At 33.9% G+C, this 22,617-nt stretch overlaps 2 protein-coding genes across 5 annotated transcripts in view; both read left to right on the forward strand.

Moving 5' to 3' along the window:
• Positions 1-22,617, forward strand: part of LOC134240501 (helicase with zinc finger domain 2-like) — a 56,269-nt gene that overhangs the window by 18,406 nt on the left and 15,246 nt on the right. The window contains exon 15 of one of the 3 annotated variants that reach the window (XM_062722596.1): positions 54-2,051. The exons of the other annotated variants lie outside the window; for them this stretch is intronic. Coding sequence (XP_062578580.1) covers positions 54-187 — 134 coding nt within the window. The 3' untranslated portion in view covers positions 188-2,051. Of the gene's footprint in view, positions 1-53; positions 2,052-22,617 lie in introns of those variants that run through there. 3 annotated transcript variants of the gene reach the window in all.
• Positions 7,579-19,307, forward strand: LOC134240519 (dehydrogenase/reductase SDR family member 1-like). Of its 2 annotated transcripts, XM_062722622.1 has the most exons (9): positions 7,609-7,959; positions 8,350-8,414; positions 8,898-9,041; positions 9,120-9,199; positions 9,564-9,696; positions 10,059-10,181; positions 17,212-17,287; positions 18,572-18,652; positions 18,857-19,307. In XM_062722622.1, the coding sequence occupies exons 1-9, from the start codon at positions 7,854-7,856 to the stop codon at positions 18,991-18,993; spliced, it is 945 nt and encodes a 314-aa protein (XP_062578606.1). In that variant the 5' UTR covers positions 7,609-7,853; the 3' UTR covers positions 18,994-19,307. The 2 variants fall into 2 exon arrangements, with proteins under 2 accessions (XP_062578611.1, XP_062578606.1); XM_062722627.1 differs by lacking the exon at positions 10,059-10,181 and having other exon boundaries at positions 7,579-7,959.

A 22,617-nucleotide genomic window follows, 5' to 3' on the forward strand; every position in this document is an offset into this window, starting at 1 on the left:
TTATTTTTATAGTTTATATATTTTTTCATTTTATATAATATGTCAAATTTCAGGAAATAAGAATCTAATGTCATGTGAACAAACTGTTTTGGAACCGATGCTGACTCACTTCAGAAAAAATAACTGTATTGTTGATGCAACGGATTTTGTTCCAAAACATGATGCTAAACCTAAGACGAGGGTGTAATGGGTATCAAAACGTAACCTAAGGGATAAAACAGCTCTTAATTCTACCTAGGTATTAAACATTTTATAACAGCGCTAATGCTACCTAGGTGTGCTGTGAGCAATACCTACTATTCGTGAGGGGTTGAAAGCATGTGATCGACGTTGTTATTTGAAATTGTGACATTTTGAAATTGAGCTTGTGAATCACAAATATTGTAAATGTTAAAGGTTTCACCTTTTAAACCTGATTTTTTAAAACTAACTAATTAGTTAAATGATATAAACACTATTCTTATTCTTTCAATTGCCTCTCGTGGCTATTGGCACTATAGGAATGTTGTTTTTATCTTATGTTAATTTTATGTAAATTTTCATATTATTAGAAGTTCAAATGTTTAGGTAAATTGTACTGATCGATCGGGTGCCCGGAGTCTGTTGTATATATATATCGTTTGTGATATTTTACATTTTCTTACTTCTTCTCAACCACAAATATGCCAGTTTCAATCAAACTTGCATCCTCGTGTGAAAGGAATTCAAATTTGTTTAAATGGAAGAACAAGACTTCTTTCATGGGGATAAAAAGAAATTTGAGGAAATTTAATGACACCCGTAAACATTTTCTTTTTTGGAAGCACTGTGCCAGATCAAATGAAACTTCCGTGAAAGCTTCGTTACATATTATATTGTTCAAATCGGTAACCCAAAGGAGTAGGTTGTACAACAAGGAATCAGAGTTTTAACTTATATATAAGATATATAAAAACTATCTTTTTTAAAAATTTGCTTTTCAAGAACAGCAAAGTCAAGAACAGTAATTCTATAAATATAGTAGCATCCTCAGATATTATTGATTCAAATTTGTTCAAAATTAGGTGGGAATTAAGTCGGTCAGGGCTGATAATTAAAGTCATACAGGAATATTTACAATTGAATTTCAAAGCAATGTAATTATATCGATTCATTTTTATATAAAAGCATTTTCGAATATTTCATATCATGACCTCCGGGGTAGGATGGGGCCACAACATGGATCAAAGAAAGTTGTACATACATATAAGAATATTTAGAGAATGACTTTCAAAATCTTCTTATCAATACTAAATAAACGAAACCTAAGATTAGTCATTTTAATACAGAAGCATTCTCAGCGAGGAAAATTCATGTTTTTTTTCCTCCAAATATGACCCCCGATGTAGGGTGGAGCCAAAACAGTAGATCAATAAATTTACTTTTCCAATTTTTTCAAAAGGAAAAGTAAGGAAATATCTTTGAAAATATTCTTGAAAACAGCAAGATTAGCTATATTAATACAAAAGTATATTCAGGTAGTGTAAATTTAGGTCTGTTCGACAAACTTGACACAAGGTAGGGACTTATACTACAGAGAGTAAATTTATATATAGAAATGTTTCAGGAATGTAAGTTTTGTGAGAGATATTGGTCTGTAAATCACACAAAATTGTCACGTACAAGCATATTTCATGAAGCGTTATGCTTCTCTAGCTACAGTCAAAATGCTCAGGTGAAGGGTGTGGCATATTGGCCTTTTGTATTACAAGTTGAAATATTCTCCCCAAAATGATAGTCGTGCCATTAATGAATTTGGCATCGACTTTAAGTATAGCACACTAGTATCATATACTACCATGTCTTTCCATGACTATTTTTAGTCACGAATAATTATAAATTATCCATTACATATGTATTTACGAATGTGTTCAGAATTAAAATGTGATACAATGTACATTATTTCTGATTTTTAAAAAACATCTTGATATATACATATCCTGCAATACCATGTCAAATATTATAAATGGAAAAAGTACCTCAAATACTTATGCCTACCATTTGGGTAGGTAGATGGGTGTTTGTGTGTGGTGTGTGGCAACGCACTTTGAAAAAATTACGCACTTTGAAAAAATTTTTCAAAGTGCGTTAAATTTTGGGACCAGGTTAACGCACTTTGAAAAAATAAAATTTTTTTTCAAAGTGCGTTAATATCGACCATATTAACGCACTTTGAAAAAAAAAATTCTGCATGGCTTAGTCAATATTCCTACAAATCTTTGGTATGATAAATTATCATTTGAACCTGATTTGATACTTTTTGTCCCCCGCTTGAAAAGTGGGAGATATTAATTTGGGTATCTGTCAGTCCGTCCGTCTAGCTGTCCGTCCATCCGTCTTTCTGTAACGCTTTCGTTTCCACACGATATCTCGCCAACCCTTTGAACATTTGCAATGAAATTTAACATAACAGAATCCCTGTGGCCTTAGGAAGACCCCTTTTGAATTTGGGGTCAAAAGGTCAACATTCAATGTCGTAAAGAACTACGAACGATAGTATTGTTCTTCCGCCTATCTCTTAGTCACTTCTCAAAAGTTAACATATTGAAATGATTCTAAAAATAATTATAGATATTTATATGAATTTTCATGAACCTTACTTATTTGGGATACCAAAGAGAAATAACTCTATAATTTTGGCAAAACTTGTGTTTTTAAATACCTGGAGTTTAACAGAGAGATTATCAGATATGGTATCAAATTAACATCGAAAAGCAGACAGGTACTGTAGATTCCTTAATATAATGCCCTGTTCACACGGAGAGTTTAATTCGCAGTAAATTAATGCGAAGTAAACTAATGCGAATCAAACTAATGCGAATTAAATTGCGTTCACACGACAACTAATGCGAAGTAAACTAATGCGAATTAAAATTTTACTTCGACTGTCAGGCGTGAGGAAGGCTATTATGACGTCATTTGCAAATCACGTCACCTTATGCAGAAGTAGATGCATTTGACATAATGTCACAGTGTCTGGAGACATATTTTAGTGATTAACACATTTTTTCTTAGTTTTTCACTCAAAAATAGCACAAATACTTAAAGCAGACCACCGACATGACGCATTTGACTTAATTTTGCCATTACGCATGCTCCAATATTTAATTCGAATTAGCTTCGCTTAGCGTTCACACGGAGCTAATGCGAAGTAATTTAATGCGCAGTAAACTAATGCGAAGTAAACTAATTCGCATTAAATTCTCCGTGTGAACGCTAAGCGAAGCTAATTCGCAGTAAACTTACGTTTAATTCGAATTAAACTCTCCGTGTGAACAGGGCATAAGCGAGGAATTAATTTCTGCGTAATTTCGCGAGAAGTATCACTCGCGAAAAAAATTACTCGATTTTATTTTTCTGGTGCTTAAATCTATGTAAAATCTGTTCATCAACCGTTCATTAGCGAATTATAATTCTAGCGATTTGACGTTTGAGAACCAGTTTGCGATAAAAACACTCGCGAAAAATAAGGAATTTACAGCTAGTAATTGATATTCTGATTTTCCTGAAAATGAACATAAATAGACTTTGAGATTTAAAAGAACAAAATTTCGGTTTACTACAGACTTCCTTGTACAGTGCTTATACTGTATTTAGAATGCTCTTTTTTTCAAATATTATTGACACTTAAGGTTACGAGTTATAGAAATAGATATATCTGGGTGGGAATGATAAAGAGTTGAGCTGATAGACCTTAATTCAGCCAGTCTTTTCTTCGTTTTCCGTTTCTTGGTTTTCTTCAATTCATCAGTTTTTAGAAAGAAATACATCAAAGTAAGGGCACCGCAAAGCGGAGCATTCCTTCCCAAAAAAGCATGTTCAGTAAATCATTTGACATCGATCCCGATAAAAATTACGTCAATTCCACACAGAAAAAACTAACATACACATAAAGTAATAACACACATAATCGCATCACAATATCCCATCATACGTTGCGAGGGGATAATACTGATGTCTATTTCTAAAATATAAGTCTAATTCCTTTTGTTTCATGAAATTTTTTTCAAAGTGCGTTAAATGTTTACATGGTGTAAAATTATGATGTACAGTTTTAACGCACTTTGAAAAATTTTTTCAAAGTGCGTTGATTTGGTCCCAAATTCAACGCACTTTGAAAAAAATTTTCAAAGTGCGTTAACCTGGTCCCAAAACTTAACGCACTTTGAAAATTTTTTTCAAAGTGCGTAATTTTTCAAAGTGCGTTGTAACAGCGGTGAAATAAAAAAAAAAACAGAAGTCTTGTCTTTTATTTGGCTTTCGTTAATATTTGAGTGGTACCGTAAGAACATAATACCGGTATAATGATTTCTAAACATACGAACGTATTTAATAATTTTTTTGCTTTGACAATGACCCTAGGTTTTTATTTTGGAGATAAGGAACAGTATTCGAGCTCAAAAGTCATTTAAACATTACAAAATAGGAGCGGATCAGACACGGACCTCCAAAACATCAGAGGTGGGATCAAGTGCAATTGAGTAATGGGCATCCCCAGTCGACCTGTCACACCCACCCTGTGCTCCTTGTCATGTTCGGGAAAATCCATCGACAACTAAGTGCGTAAATAATATATGGCCTAGCAATCAGTATGAAAAGTCAGTCAACATTTGACTTAATGATAGATTGTATTTGCTGACAAGGTCATTGTATCGACCATAGAACTTACAAAGTGATGACTTTAAACGAGACTGTTAATATCCTTGCTTCATTTACCGTTGATATATCTAAATGTCGAGATGAAGGTCACAGGAAGGGTTTTCTTCTTTTTACGTAAAAGATTTCGATCAAAATCTGCTTCATATGAATACAAAAATAGGTCTACTGATAATGGGCCGAAATTAGTACCCATGGTAATTCCAGTTGATTGTTAGAAGACCTACTCTCAAAACCACATTGATATTGTCAATCAGAAACTTGAGCATCTTTTAAATATAAACTTCAGAGTACTTATGTGTACAATCAGATTGCCTTTTAACAAAGTAATTTTGCAAACGACCAATGACAAGGTAAGAAAATTAACGAGTTCCAATATAAAGCTGAAAAGTAGTAAGATTTTAAGTTGTTGCTTTTGGTAAAATTTTGTGGGTGTTTTAGTATCTACATCTGATTTACACCACTTCCTGAATATATTATTGCACAGTACTCTTAAAATTTCTCCACTATTTTTAATTTTTTAATATCCCGGTGAAGAGTAATAAAAGAGGCTTTGTAGAACATTTTGTGAGACCTTTGTGTGTGTGAGGATTTTATAAAGTTTTGGAATCTAATATAGACATGGTACTACAAATGCATTCTGGTTGTTTGGAGTATCAAAAAAATAAAAATATTTAAAACTGACATGATTTTGAAGAATTTCCTCCTAGAAAGGGAGCTATGAGTACAAGTTAATAACCACTTGTAGAATTTAATCCAAGTTCCTTTAAAATACATATTCTATAACGAGTCTAAAAAAACTCATCCTGCTTAAGGAAAGATGATACAAACAAACTTTTATCAAAGATTTTCATAATAGAAAAAGTTAAACCGAATAAATTTTAATTTTTAAATTTTTACAACAATGGGATTTAAAATGACAAAAAGTTGCATATAATATTAAGAATGGCTGCAGAAAGGATGAATTTTGAACATTGCAGAAAGTTAATGCTTAAGAAAATTATTATTCGTATCATTTACAACCAAAAATTTACCAAATATGTGTAACGATTCAGGCGTCCAAATTTTTTGGTATCATCTATCCTTAAGCTTATTTTGTTAAAGTCGCCAAAGGTGGAGGGGGTCGAATTCATTTTCTTAATTCAAACGCGAACCACTTACTTTTTTTTTGGTTGCAATTCACATTCACAGAAATGCTATTGCAAAGAAAAACTAGAGGTACTGTAAGCAATGAGCTCACTAAATGATACCACCGCCTCCAATATGAATAAAATAGCAGTGTCCATGTTTTGCTCTGGAAAATCCAAAATAGATGTCAGATCCAAAAGTAAAATAGGAGGTGCACAATGGCAATATGTAATAAAGATTCTGTGAAAGTTTCATTAAATTTCCTTCAGTGGTATGAGAGGAGTTGCGGATAAAAGATGGGTACCCCAAAGCGTAACAGACGGACGGACGGACGAACGTACAGACGGACGGACGGACGGAATTACCGATTACTATATACCCTCCCGCTTTTCAAGCGGGGGGTATAATAAAAGTAATTTAAGTGCTTTTACATCGGAAATTTGAAAGGCTTAACCATCTTTAGTATGCTCAAACACGAATGCATTTTTGACATCAACTAGAGTTTGTGAGGTGAATGCTACAAACAGTGAGTAGATCGAAGTGTTTCAGTGTTTTAGATTGTTAAGCCATGCAGACAAACTTCTGATGTACAGCACCTTAGATTACTTATAACTTTGCAATATGACAATTGTGTAAATGTGAGATATATATGCAATAGAAAGCCGTGATCAGTACCTTTCGACTGAGTTAGAGGCGAAGGATTTCCGAGAAAGCGATTTTCCCATTCTCTATATATTTTCATATCCCAACAGAGTAAAGGTTAAAACGATGATACTGAGTGAAAAAGCAGAAGATCTGACTTGTCACTGTTTGTGCTCAGGACCAATTCATAGTTTATTCCTACAAACAATCCTTACATGTAAAATCCTTGCTTTCAATACTGCTGACATTATAACTTTATTGTTGAAACTGTAATAATAAAACTCACAATACAAAAACACAGACAATTCTCTTTGTCAATTTTTTATGGCGTCGGGCTTGCCCGATCGTCATCTAGCGATCAGTCAGGTTTACGCGACCGCACGTGTCAGTGGATGCATCCGCAATAGAAAATAACAACAGCTGCAAACTAATTTCTTTTAAAACGTTTACAATGAATAATAGCTTGAATATAAAATTAAATCAATTGTATCTTCAATTAATTCTACTACAAAACAACGATATTATGTTGAATTTTTACGCAAGAAAAACGTTATGGTTGTTGCGGATGAATTTCTACGGAGAGGGTGCGTCGAATGACATGAATCACATTTTGGGACCGATTACTGTATATACAAACAATCTTAAATACGGTAAAATAATTACAAAATAAACACGAATACAACAAGACTATAAAGATTGAATTATTTAATCTTAGCTTTACTTTTACGATCTTCAATCCAATTTTATCCGAACAACCGACGATATTGACCAGTCTGGTCAATTCGAACCCTGACTCATTCGGACCAGGACACAAGGCTATCAGGCCCTATACTTTATTTGTGTTGACTATTTTTTTAAAAATTTTATTATTATGTTACCGGAGTCACTTACTTGACCTATCTGCAGATCTTTTGAAATTGTTTTTCTTGTTCGACGCCATTGAAGCCTTTCAGGCTTTTGATTTGAGAATTAAATTGAATAACCAGTACATGTTGTAAATTAAACTATAAGAGAAATGCATTAACCTTGTTTCGGAAAACAGGTACAAGTGCAATAAGATTGGTTACAAATATTTTAGTATAACCATTTAACGTCATTAAAATCAATGTAGGAAATAATATTCATTTTTTAAAAGCAGCAAAACAACAATTATTCAAAGCTCACAATAATAACATAACCATTAACAACATAAAAATTCAAGGTAGGAACAAATATTTCTTTTTAAAAAGCATCAAAAACAACAATTTTTCATAGCTCACAATATTTTCAATTCTTGATTTAAATATCCATCCATAGATGACTAATCTTCACGCCTCCATATACGGGAAAGATAAACTCTCGACAAACGTCCGGGCACGCTGTTACATTGAAGGGAGGAAGTTTACACTTCCAGTAAAAACAACATAGATATGTCGCTTTCGGGAAAAATCTGCATCGTGACCGGTGCCTCCCGGGGGATAGGGAGAGGGATAGCCTTACAGCTGGGGGAGGCGGGGGCCACTGTGTATATTACAGGTAAGTTTTTAAAAATCTATCAGTTGTGAATCTTTAAAGTAAACAAATATCTGTACAAAACAGGACTTTATAAAAACGGTCACCAATATATGCATATTTGGTGTAAAAACAAATTTAAACCAAATGTATGATTAAAAATATGCCTTTGTAAAAAATTTTCCTTTGAAAATGATATTTCCTGTTGGATTGCAAACGACACGAACACTGAACTTTTCTCAATTATATGTACATGTATATCATTCTCTTAATCTTCTCAATAATGCACACGGCTTGTTTGCTAAAAATATCCGAAATCGTTGATTTCTCTTTCTGTAAAAGGAATTTTATTACATAGATACATTTTAGGGCGAATTCAGTCCATGAGTCCTTAGACAATATATGTTTTTTTAGGAAGAACTCTAGTAGCACGCCCGGGGGACCCTCTAGGCGGATCCCTGACAGAAACTGCAAGCGAGGTAAGGATCAGATGTTTCTCCATCAATCAGTGATACTGTCTTCTTGCTATCAATTTTAACGTATGGGTCTTGGTTAAAGATGAACAAATGGCCAGCTTATACCTTTACACGACTCATTAATTCATAACTTTTGGACTATCACGGGGGGATTTCTAACATAATAATAAAAACACTTTTCAAGCACCAAAGTGACATTTCAGATTTATCATAAACTTTCATATTCTAAATTCAAACCATGGCTTCTTACAAACTTCTTTTAAAGATGCTCTTTTAGAAATATTATTTGTTGGGTGTGTTTGTTTGCAGTATATGCATTTCTGATAATTATACTATGGTTAACTATTTTTAACTATAAAATCTGTTGGATTTCCATGGGTCCTAATTGTGCCCCGTTGAAAGCTGTCCTGTCGTTGTATCCATATGAAGCAGACTTCGGGATATTTCTTTCATAATTTCAAAGAAAGATTTCTGTCTTCTTTCTAGATTGAATCAAGAGGCGGAAAATGTATTCCTGTACAATGCGATCACTCAAAAGACGAGGAAATTGCCGCATTCTTTGAGAGAGTGAAATCTGAACAAAATGGCCGACTTGACGTTCTTGTTAACAATGCTTATGCCGCTGTAAATGTGAGTTTGCACAATATCAAGTTTTACGCCGCATTGATAAAACGTATAGTAAAAAAAGCGTTTTTATGTTTGTTGCAGGCAATTACTGAAATTAGGGAAAAACCTTTCTGGGAGCAACCTTTGTCAATATGGGATACGGTTAACAATGTGGGCCTAAGGTACATATATTTAAACTTGTGAAGAAAATCTGAACCATTATCTTTAAATACTCGTATATTCTGAATGTAAAAAAAGGGTTAAGAACTAGAATATACAACACAATTTTTTGAATATTGGGGAAAAAATAATTCCAAAATGATACACACATTATAGTCAAAATTTAATAGTGTATTGAGAACAGATAAAAATACTTACGTTTGAAATTGCTCATTTGCTAATTTGCAGAAATAGTTCAAGAAAAATTGGTTCATATACTATATCAGAACAAAAAAAAAATGTCTTTTCCTGTTTTGAAAACAGCAAAAACGCACAAGAATATATCTTATTGAAAAAATACAATATATTTATTTTTTATAAATATAGAAACCACTACATATGCACAGTATATGCTGCAAAAATGATGGTTCCAAGAAAACAAGGACTGATAGTCAACATATCTTCTGCTGGGGGTCTGGCATACATTTTTAATGTGGCATATGGCATAGGAAAGGAAGCAGTGAGTTTTTCTTTAATATTTGGCATACATTTGAGTATGCTTTTTGGTATATAGGTCAACATGGTCTACTTGATGGGTATACAAAAGTGGTGATTACCTTCTTTCGAAAACTTGACTTTGAAACTTGTTAAAGATGCCATTTATAGCTAAACTGAATAACAATATGAAAGGATGTAATAAAATTTATAACATACACGTACAAAACATAAAATATTACCAGGCAGTATATATAATTCGAGGGGGGGGGAGAGAATTATTTGCAATAAAAAAAAATGAAGAGAAGACATCAAAAATTGTGAAGTAATTTACATAAAATCTAAAATATTAAATAATAAGTTTGTATAAAAGCACATATCTTGTAGCTGGACAGAATGGCGGCGGATTGTGGAGTAGAACTGAGGAAACACAACGTGGCCGTGGTCAGTCTATGGCCTGGACCTGTCATGACAGAATACGTGGTCCAAATGCTTCAAACCAGCAAAAGTGTAAGAATCTTACGTGCATCGAATCACTGTTGACCGTGTGTTACAACGCACTTTGAAAAATTACGCACTTTGAAAAAAAAATTCAAAGTGCGTTAAATTTGGGACCAAATCAACGCACTTTGAAAAAATAAAATTTCTTTTCAAAGTGCGTTAATATCGACCATATTAACACACTTTGAAAAAATGTGTATGAATTGGTCAATATTCTTTCAAATCTTAGGTATGATAAATAATTGAATCTTTTTGATAACTCTTCTGTGATGAGGTCACTTTAGGATGTGAAAGTGAGCGATTTTGATTTTTCCATACTTTGCTTAAATGCTTTACTGTACTTAATTTTTTCCAGTTTGGATGCATTTTATGTAAACTTAAATTTATTGAAAGTTTTCAACGTCATACTAGTTATAGTACCGGGAAGGGTGAGGGGAAGGGTTACATGTAGACACACAAATGTTTTGCAAAGATATACATAATATGTATATGTATGCATTAAAAATTGGGGCTTACCTGGAGGGGGTGGGGTGTTCAACTTTCAATTTGCTACCGACGGCTATGTACAATGTTTTAAAAAAAAGATTTGGGATGAGAGATCTTCGACTCGTCTTCTCTTTGTTCTCAATGAGGTTAAATGAGTACAAGTAAACTAATAAAGTTTTTCGAAAAATATAATTATTACAAATTGATTCTCTCTATTACTAAAATTTAAGTCTAGAATTTTTTTGTTTCATACAATTTTTTTTTTCAAAGTGCGTTGAATGCCTCCATGGTAATTTTTTTTATTTACACTCTTAATGCACTTTGAAAATTTTTTTCAAAGTGCGTTGATTTTGTCCCAATTTTAAAGAGGCTGGGGGGTGGCAGCCATTTTCAGACTATTTCGATCTCTTTTGAAAGAAGAGCTCCATATAAAGATATACAAAAATGATCAAATTTTGAAACTAAAATGTATGAAATTTTTCTTTGCCAAATGATACTTGACAGCTTCAGATACCGTATCTAAAAAAATAAGTTAAATCTAGTGGTTAATTTGTGGTTAATTTGTGGTTAATTTGTTGACCCCTCAGCCTCCTTAACGCACTTTGAAAAAAAAATTTCAAAGTGCGTAATTTTTAAGCGGTTAGCGTCGCTAACCGCTTTATGGCATGTGTCCAACGATATTACGCAATTTTTATCGACACCGGAAACTTCCATAAGGCGCTATCTATCGACTACGGAAACTTCGACAAAGCCTCTACCTATGATTTGTTTCTAACACATGTAACATATGTTAAACAAGAAAATATTGATGTAACCATCAATTGTCGCCCGGGAAATATTTAAAGTAAACAATGAAAATGAGCCTTGATGAAAATGAGTCTTGATCAGCAAACTGCTTCGATATGTGTAAAAAGGCACATTGATGGAGACGATAGTCGCAAATATTTTTAAAAACTTGTATTCGAATAAAATTCAATCAAAAACGATACCATTTTAAACTTAATCAATTCCTCAAGTAAATGTTGGCTGCATAAAATATAAATTGAAGTTAGACACACGCATCATTTATATTTAAAATGTATTAATTTTCAATTTTAGAATATAAAACACGAACTGTGCAGAGTACGTTTTTATCCGAGAAGTAAAATTCGATGTTCTAAAAAAAGGGACCTGTCGTTGTTTCGATAGTAAATGATAAGTAACTTTATATATTAAATATGAAAAACAAATACATTTTTACAGATAAACTTTATGGAAGTAAATATATTATGTATCTCGTAATTTATAAACGGAAAGAACATTCTGATTAACAATCTTTTCAATGTTTAGAAAACCTTTAATTCTACTTAACTACTCCCACACCAATCCCCATACACCAACACTTAAACTTATATGTATAGAGCAGCCCGGTCCTCCGGGCTGCAATAAAATCAAGACTATCAAAACAACATAATCTTTCGGTTTTTATTTTTTTTCTGATTTTGTTTATCAATGAAATAAATTTATAATTGTTGTATTAAAAAAGTTTATGCATAGGAGCATTTGGTGTCGAGATTAAATTTCCGTGACGTCAGCTGATGGCGATCGGGCCCTGTGACGAAATTCGAAGTCAGCATGAAGTTTAGCTGATAACATTATCAACGCGTTGGATTTAAACTTTAGGAAGAAAGATATGGAGATAACGAACAGTATTCAATCTCAAAGTCCATTAAACAATATACAAAATTAGAGCAGAGCAAACGCGGACCTCCGAAACATCAGAGGTGGGATCAGGTGCCATGGAGGAGTGAGCATCCCCTGCCGACCGGTCACACCCGCCGTGTGCTCGTTGTCATGATCAGGAAATAACGGAAAAAATCCGTCGTCAATTCATTGTATAAATAATGGACTAAAACTTGGTATGAAAAACGTCAGTCAGCATTTGACTCAATGATAAATTGTATTTGCTGACAAGGTCATTGTATCGACCATAGAACTTACGAAATGATGACTTTAAACGAGACTGCTGATATTCTTGTTTCATCAACTTGCTTGTCAATAATTTACCTCGTTTAAGAAATTGTTCATACGTAGAGCATGCTCTTGCGTATCGAATCAACTGAGATATATATACTCCGTATGCAGGTGATGAAGGTATATTGCTGCATATTATTAAGTAAGGGAAGTTGACGATAGAAAAGTTAAAGTCATCACGTTTATCATATAGCTTGGTTGTTAGATTACCATTAGTGTTTTTTTCAAGTAAAATATCCAAATATGAAGCAGAAGTGTCGGACTCTGTGGTATCTTTTATCTCAAGCTCACCAGGATATATCGTATCCATTGGCGTCGGAAGCAAATTGAAAGGGGGGGCTAAGTGTAAAAAAAAAATTTGTACCTCCAAAAAAACCTGACAAGCAAAAAAAAAAAAAAAAAAAAAAAAAGGAAATGTCTATTTCCCAAACACGAAAATTCTATTTCGTGGGGGGTTCGAACTCCAGTACCAAAATTTTTCTTCCAAACACCACCACTTTTCCCATGTTCCCCATTTTTTAGCTATACTAAGACGTATCTGTGGAAAGTGGGGGGGGGGGCTAAACTTACGTAAATATGTTCAATGTCTATACTAAGTATATATTTGGAAAAAAGTGGGGGGCTAAGCCCCCCCCCCCCCCCCCCCGGTTCCTACGCCTATGGTATCGACGTAGGATTGGAAATTGTCATTATTAATTGACAATACGTCGTCGATATATCTAAATGTCGAGTTGAAGGCCACATCAAGTGTTTTCTTCTTTTCACGCATAAGATTTTGCATAAATTCTGCTTCATATGAATATAAAGATAAGTCTGCTAATAACGGAGCGCAATTTGTACCCATGGGAATTCCAATAGATTGTTGGAATTCCTGGTCTCCAAAAACCACATAGATATTGTCAATCAGAAACTCAAGCATCTTCTTGATGTCAACTTCAGAGTACTTATGTGTGCAATCAGAATCTGTTTGAACGAGGCTGGGGGGTGGCAGCCATTTTCAGACGATCTCCTTTAAAAGAAGAACTCCATATAAAGATATAAAAAATGATAAAATTTTAAAACTAAAATGTAGGATTTTTTTCTTTGCCAAATAATAGATGACAGCTTAATATACCATATCTAAAAAAATAAGTTAATTCTGGTAGTTAATTTTTGGTTTATTTGTTGACCCCCCAGCCTCCTTAACAAAATAATTTTGCAAATGACCAATGACGAGGTAAGTAAAGAGGGTGTTGCAGTTCTTTTGTTATTTTCCCTAAATGTGTAGCAGATGTAAAGAAGAATTTTTATGCTGCAGAAACTCATATCAATTTTTTTCAAATGCATCAATATATAAAGCACAACGAGAAACAATATTTGGAAGCTGCGTATTGACTTCTAATTTGCCATAAAATGATGTGAAAATTAGTCTCATGGCAAAATGAATCAGATTTTCCGTTTTTTGAATAGGGAATCCCCATTGTTCTGAAAAAGTGCCTCCTTGAAACAAAATAATTTTGATATATACACAAAGAGGCGGGAATTTTCTTCAAAACTGCCATTTCCGATTTTTGTTTCAAAGAGGCACATTTTTTAAAAAACATAAAAATTGAATAAAAATTATTCTACAAAAAACATAAAAATTGAATAGCAAAAAATGCAAAGTATGTACATTAAATAAGACTGAAAGCATCGTGTCCTAAATGGTCTAGTGGATATGATGGTTGGTTACCAATTCGTCCATTTACAAGAGAATGGGTTCGGGTCCTGTTTGGATCATTTTGGCATATACAGTGTATATTTTTTTCTATTTTTTTCCATATGTAATGGTATAGCAATGAAATTATATATTTTTTGAAAGAGTGAGAATGTCAAGAAGTAAATTGAGCAATAATGCAGGATAAAATTGTTTTCCTTGATATGCTGTGATTAAAACTGATACTTTATTTAGTTTTGTCTTGGAAAACAAAGTTACTGTATTGTTTAAATAATTTTTTTTACATACTGTAGTTATTGCAATTTTGAATAATGCTGGGACTCTTAGTAACCAAAATTTGATTTGAAACAAATGAAATGTCTTGGATGTAGCACCAACAGTATGATTATGGGACGCAGTTTTATTTCACGAAAATATTTTCGCACGATGTCTACAGTTCATTTTTCAAAATGCTGCTTTAGCTATTGTGCTTTTTGTTGTTCCAACCTTTTTCGTGCAAAATGGCGAAAGTGTTTTGCTGTATCAAGCAGGAAATACCCGCCGTAAACATAGTCCTCTACGTAGCTGTATCTATATTTAGACATAACGAGGGTATTTAAATGACCTTCTCGATATATAGGGAATAATCGCGAGTTTCTGCAACACCCTCTTTACGAGTTCCATTTTTATTGAAGAAGCAGCTGTCAATGATATCAAAAAGCCTGGATTTTAATTTGTCGTGGGGAATTGTTGTGTATAAAGTTGAAAGTTGAAAAGTCTTAAGTTTTTAAGCTGTTGATTTTTGTAAAGTCTGGTGATTTCAAATTGTCCAAAAATTCTTTAGAATTTTTAAGTATCCACATCTGATTCACAACACTTCTTGAATATATAGTTGCACAGTACTTTTGAAGTTTTTCCTTCACCACTGTTCTGGAAGAAATATATAGCGAGAAATATCATATTTGAACCCAATGCTACACGAAAATCAGTAGGTATATCCGATTTATGTGTTAAATTGAAGCCTGAATCGAACAGGGGGTCAAAATGGCGTTGCACACCTTGTGTATTTATATATAGAGGGGGTAGAATGTTTCGATATTTGGCTAATTTAGAGACTTACTGATAAAAATTCAGGTGCCTGTGATTAATTATAAGGCACCTCTCATGAACAATAAATATTTGACCGAATAATGCTACTGGGCACAGGGAGGACGGGTTAATTACTGGCTAAAGGGGTGATTTCCATAATGAAACGTTTGTTTTCTTCTCCTTTTTTTCTCAATTGAAATTATTTAAAAGATGATAAAAGCTTTGTTTCCAGGGATAAATTCTGTACTCAGTCTAATTATTACAGACGATTATAAACGATCACATTTTTATTTAAAAAAAAAATAATGGGACCCTGAAGAAAATAGTACATGTAAAATTAATTTTTAAAAAATTGGAAAAAAAATTTAATCGGCATTCGATCCTCTTCTAAAAATCAGCCGATATAAAATATGCACAGAAAAAAGAGGCATGAAAAATCTTGACAATTAGCACAAATTGAAAATTATATCTAATAAATGATTTTTTTTTTGAAAGTTTGCTAAATTAAATGCAACAAAGGTATAAGTTGTAAAAATACTTTTTAAATTTGAATTTGTCCAATTTGTTAATTATGATTTTGAGCCTTTGAGAAGAAATAAAAATTAAGATACAGATGCTTACAGGCATATTGATAGAAATTCGCATACTTGTTTTTAGTAAAAAAAAAACCCAATGTATTGCTTATGCGACATATTGAAGAAAGTGACAATGATACCAAGGTAATTCTTGCAATGGACAATTAAATTGTTTGTTATACACTGACTTTTAGTGAACCTTTGAATTTTTAAAATACTAGTATTGATGAATTAAACAACAACTTTCCTTTTCACACGTTTTTTTATATCAATATTGCATGAAAAATATTTGCCAAATACTCAGTATATGTTCGTTTATACATATCGTGCAAGACTCTTTTTTAAATAATTGTCATATACCATTTACTTATTTGAACATTTAATTGCATGAAAAGTCAATAATGTACATTTCATAAAACTTTATTATCTTGTTTATTTGTCTTTCTTCCTGTGAGAGAAATAGTTCATAATATTAATACAGAATGAACAGTGATCGGTCTCAAAAGAAAAACGGATCCTTGAAAGTTCCGGTGCCTAGGAGGAGTAAGCCTCCCCAATGACAGGTCACACCTGCTGACCCGCAGTGAGCCTACGAAACTGAAGCTCTCTGAAATTAATTAATTTACAAATGCTCTGCTCGTCCATCCGTTTTTCTCAGACTAGCCAGCAAAAGATCTATGTACAGTACTCCAAATCAATTAATCTAAAGAATTTGAATTATCATTTTATTTTATTTTTGAGTTGTACAGTGACCTAATTTCAGAATCAATAGAGCATGAAAGACAATTAAATTTGCAACATCAACATAATTTTTTTTTTCGTTCTGAGCACTTTTGGACGCCACCAATGGAGACAATTAGGGAGAAATTTTTGAAATTGAACTTCCTGTCTTTCAAACTGAAAATCTCAGGTTGATATTTTGAAACATACATTTGTGACATCAGTCTGGGATGTTATTGGTTTTACCATTTAGTTAAGTACTACAAAATTCAGTGTGTCTGCTTCTTCACTGATGACATTGGACAAAGATATGCATGCTTACTTTAATATCATCATTCAATGCATTTTTTGTTATTGTACACTGTGCATATTCGATGAAAGCATGCTAACTGCTTTTCAGTACTTTCAGTACTTTGATTTCAAAGTGCGTTGCCACAACCGTGTAACAACATTGCCAATATAATTTTCTTGTGTTTTTAAGGCACAACAAAAGAAGATGTTCGAACGCGCTGAAACTGTTGAATACGCCGGGAAGTGCATAGTAGCTCTTGCAAACGGTAATACATGTTGCATGAAATGTTCAGGGGCGTAGCAACAGGGGGGGGGGGGGGGGTGCTGGCCCCCTTTTTCCCCCAACCTTACTTATACTATAGGAAAAGTTAATTGAAAGCCTGGTTGCCCCCCTCCCCCCAACGAAATAGGATTTTCAACTTTGGGCAACTTTTTAGCTCACCTGAGCCAAAGGCTCAAGTGAGCTTTTCTGATCAAAATTTGTCCGTTGTCTGTTGTCGTCGTTGTCGTTGTTAACTTTTCACATTTTCATCTTCTTCTCAAGAACCACTGGGCCAATTTCAACCAAACTTGGCACAAAGTATCCTTGGGTGAAGGGGATTCAAGTTTGTTCAAATGAAGGGCCACGCCCTTTTCCAAGGGGAGATAATCATGATTTAGAGAATAATTATTGGCATTTTTAAAAAATCTTCTCCTCAAGAACCACTGGGCCAGGAAAGATAAAACTCATGTGGAATCATCCTCAGGTAGAGTAGATTCAAGTTTGTTCAAGTCATGACCCCCGGGGGTAGGGCGGGGCCAAAATGGCCGATCAAAGTTTTACATAGGAATATATAGGAAAAATCTTAAAAAATCTTCTTCTCAAGAACCATTGAAACAGGAAAAATGAAACTCATTTGAAATTATCCTCAGGAAGTGTAGATTCAAGTTTGTTCAAGTCATGACCCCCGGGAGTAGGGCGGGGCCAAAATGGCCGATCAAAGTTTTACATAGGAATATATAGGAAAAATCTTTAAAAATCTTCTTCTCAAGAACCATTGAAACAGGAAAGATGAAACTCATGTGAAATTATCCTCAGGTAGTGTAGATTCAAGTTTGATCAAGTCATGACCCCGGGGTAAGGGTGTGGCCAAAATGGCCGACCAAAGTTTTACATAGAAATATATAGGGAAACCTTTTTAAATCTTCTTTTCAAGTACTTCAAAGCCATGATTAGTTATATTTGTATGGAATCATCCTCAGGTAATATAGATTCTAGTTCGTTCAAATTGTGATCCCCTTGGGGGTTAAAAATCACCCCCCCCCCAACTTAAATTAAATTTCAGTTCTGATCTGATATGTGATTTTTCCTAGCTGATGTGCTCAGGTGAGCGCTGTGGCCCCTGGGCCTCTTGTTCTTTTCCCTTTTTTTATGCTTGTCAACTTTTTCAGGTAAGTAAAAAAAAATTTTTTCTCTGGCTGCCCCCCACCCCCACTTTCAAAAACGATGCTACGCCACTGATGTTCACAGTTTGATTGTCCCTGAATGATATGAAGAATTTTACTTCTAGACCCAAACGTGATGAGCAAATCTGGAAAGGTGCTGATGACTCCTGAGCTAGGACAAGAGTACAATTTACGGGACATTGATGGTAAGCAACCTCATAAATTGACTAAAGTAGACTAATTGTTCACAGAGCTTCTTATTACAAAATTTACTTTAAATTCATCAACCTCATTTATTTCCTCTATTATGAATATAGTATGAGGATTTCATCTGCAAATTTTCAACAAATAATCGAAGTTGTGGAGTTTTATTACCTTTATCCAGCACTTATTTTCTTTCCTATTAATAGGTCGTGTTATTGACAGTATGAGACGATTTAATTGGTTGGTGGCGCGCAATCCGAACACTGCCTGGATGCAAAGATGGCTTCCAAACTTCTTGAGAATGCCTTACTGGATGTTCGCTTTGAGAGGAAGCAAATTTTGATATGAAAGGGGTTCTGTGTCTTCTCACTTCTTGTGGTGCCAAAGAACAAAACGTGAACGATAACTTATTATAGCAGAAAAATACACAGGTTTTATACAAAATGCAGAAACGGGTATATAAATTCCCATGACATTAAGTTTTCTGTTGATTTTAATTTTCTGCATACATTGAGCAACGATCGATTTACACGCTTCTTTCCAGAGATACGTATTTGTGAATATATATATATATAGTTTGTATTACTTGTTTCAAAGTCAATTCAATGGTTCGCGTTATTTGTTGTGAAGTCGATTAAAAAGAAACACAACTTAAAATATTTTATTTTCCTTATACTGTAGAATACAAGTACATTGTATTAAAAAATCATCAGTGTTGAGATACTGAGCGCACTGAGCTTACATTAAAATACACATACATGTACCCCTCTCCCCTAGGAATATAATTGCAAAGTCCATTTTTTTTTCCTATTCGAAACTCCAAAAAACAATTTGCATACGACGAGGGGGGCTATAACTACTACGGGTAATAATTAAGGAGGCTGGTGGGTCAACAAATTAATCCTGAATTAACCACCAGATTTAACTTATTTTTTAGATACGGTATGTTACAACGCACTTTGAAAAATTACGCACTTTGAAAAAAATTTTCAAAGTGCGTAAAAATTTGGGACCAAGCTAACGCACTTTGAAAAAAATCATCGACCATATTAACGCACTTTGAAAAATATGTTAAGATTGATCAATATTCCTTCAAATAATCGGTATGATAAATAACAGATCCTGGTTTGATAACTTTTTTTATGATAAAGTCACTGTAGGACCTGAGATATTGACGTTTTAAATATTTAAGGTTTTGATAAAATAAAAGGGGAAATTAAAGGGTCTTGAGAAAAAGAGTGACGATTGTTTAAGTTCATTAATTCGTTCCCCCCCTTTTTTTTTAATTCTACTAGTCTTTGATAAGTAGATGTAAAGGTGTAATGGGGGCACTAACAGAGGACAGCTTCAAGCAACTTCGCATTTATCATAATAAAAAGGGGCCAATTTGATTGTTCAAAACTATGAGAATTCTTTCTCTCTCATACTTTTTACTAAACTTTAAAATTTCTAGTTTTCATCTGTTTTATTTAACTCATTTATTATAATTGAAAGTTTTCAACGTCATACCAGTTAGGTAAATACATAATTATATGAATGCTTTGAGTATAGCATAGACATCGAGACTGGGCGAAGGCCCAGGGGAGGGGATGGGGGGGCTAACCCCCCCCCCCCCCCCACCACTTATTTTGGAAAGATATATACATCGTATAAGCATTGAAAATGCAGCGTACCCTTTTTAGGTTTATTGCTCCCCTCCCCCGTTTGTTACCGACACCTATGTATTGGAAAGATAAAGATTTGGACTGAGGGATCTTATACCCGTCTTCTCCTCTTTTCGACGGGAGTAAATCAATTCATTTTTGAGGTTAAGGTTAGGCTTAGTTTTTTGAAAGATAAATAACAAATAAAATCTTTCCATGACTAAATTATAATATTTTTTTTCAAAGTGCGTTAAGTGTCTCCATGGTAAAATTTATTGATGTAGACTCTTAACACACTTTGAAAATTTTTTTCAAAGTGCGTTGAGTTGGTCCCAAATTTAACGCACTTTGAAAAAAATTTCAAAGTGCGTTGATTTTGTCCGAATTTTAACGCACTTTGAAACATTTTTTCAAAGTGCGTAATTTTTTCAAAGTGCGTTGCCACAACGGTATCTTTAGCTGTCAACTATCATTTGACAAAGAAAAAATTTATACATTTTAGTTTTAAAATTTGATCATTTTTGTATATCTTTATATGGAGCTCTCCTTTTAAAGGAGATTGAAATAGTCTAAAAATGGCTGCCACCCCCAGCCTCTTTAAGTGCATATAAGGGCGAGTACCGACTTGTGAGCATGTGGCAAATCTTGTATAAGCAGCTTCAACATTTCTACATCGTCAAACTATATCTACTATGAAAATTATTTCAGATTATGAATTGTATATGCCTCTCCTCCCTGGTTCTCACTTTCATGCAAAGCGAATGAGAAAATCAAAGGCCTGAAGGGCCACAATGGCGTTGCGCTTTAGATATGGCAGTGATACTGTGAAATTTTTGGATTTTCAAGTATGTTTAAAAGTATGCATATGTCTACAGAATCATATGAGTTTAGTTGTATATCAAGAATACCCTGTTTTAAGCATTTATGAAATAAAAGCATTAAAAATGGATACATCCGTTACATGACCCCAATAAGGAAGTGCAAGGAATCATTGGATAATACTATTTAAGCCCAAGTACCGGTAACTGGAAATTCCTGAAACCCCCAATTTTTGGAGAATACCCTTAGAGGAGGGGTGAAACCCCAATAAAGTGGTGGAAACCCCATAAAATTGAATGTAATGGGGTACAATAAGGCCAAATGAGAAAAGCGATCCTGGACTCCATGATATTGTTAATGCTGTACAGGTTCACAGTAAGACACACACAAAGTCATGCAAGAAGAACTCAACGACATGTCGATTTAATTTCCCTAGGCCTCCAATACGCAAAACGTTTCTTGTAAAAGTCACAGAGGAAGACAATGAAAACAAGGAGAGAGAAAAAAATCAAACCACTAACATGCCAACACTTCAGGAAATTGAACACCTATGTAAATCTGGTGCCGAGAGATCTCCAAAACAAATTGTTAAAGATGTATGGAGAATAATCAACTCAACAGAATCTAACTTAACATTTGATGACATTCTACTTGCTTGTAATATTACTTACGCCAAATTCAAGGAAAGTCTGTCTGCAAATACGAAGAAAAACACGATATATTACAAAAGAAACGTAGAAGATGGTTGGGTTAACAATTACAATCCAACTTTACTGCGTGCATGGAATGCAAACATGGACATTCAATATGTTATGGACCCTTACACATGTGTAGCTTATATACTATCATATATCAGCAAAGCAGAAGCCGAAGTCGGCGAACTTATAGGAAATGCACAAAAAGAACAAGGATGCGGCTACTGCAATGAAACACATTGCTCAGGTTTACGTCCAAAACAGAGAAGTGTCTGCACAGGAAGCTGTTTTCAGAGTTTGCAGCATGCATTTGAAAGAATGCTCAAGAGAAGTTGTATTCATTCCCACAGGAAGCAATGCAATTAAGATGAGTCTTCCTTTGAACATACTGAAATCACGAAAAGGAAACCATGAAAATATATGGATGTCCTCCATCATTGACAAATATTACGCTCGACCAATTGGACAACCATTTAATGAACAATGTTTGGCAGAGTTCTGCTCATATTACAGCCTCTAGACCTCCAACTTCTTCCAAAAAAGGTGCACAGCTATTGCACTATGAACTGAATAATGAACTAGGGTACATAAAAGAAAGAAAGAAAGAAAGGAAAACAAGCTGTCATCCGCTACCCCCGATTCAATCGCTTGACGCAGGAAAATGATTACTTCCTGACATTGCTTCAACTGTACCTACCACACAGAACTGTAATAATCAAACCTGAAGAAGTCTTCAATTTTGAACATTACATTTTCAATGGAAAAATCGGAAAAAGATCCGTATTGAACATCATTAATGAGAACAGAGCT

The sequence above is a fragment of the Saccostrea cucullata genome, unplaced genomic scaffold (genome assembly GCF_032062105.1).
Source record: "Saccostrea cucullata isolate Sc308-1 unplaced genomic scaffold, CSIRO_AGI_Scuc_v1 ctg2470, whole genome shotgun sequence".
Taxonomy (NCBI): Eukaryota; Metazoa; Mollusca; class Bivalvia; order Ostreida; family Ostreidae; genus Saccostrea; species Saccostrea cuccullata.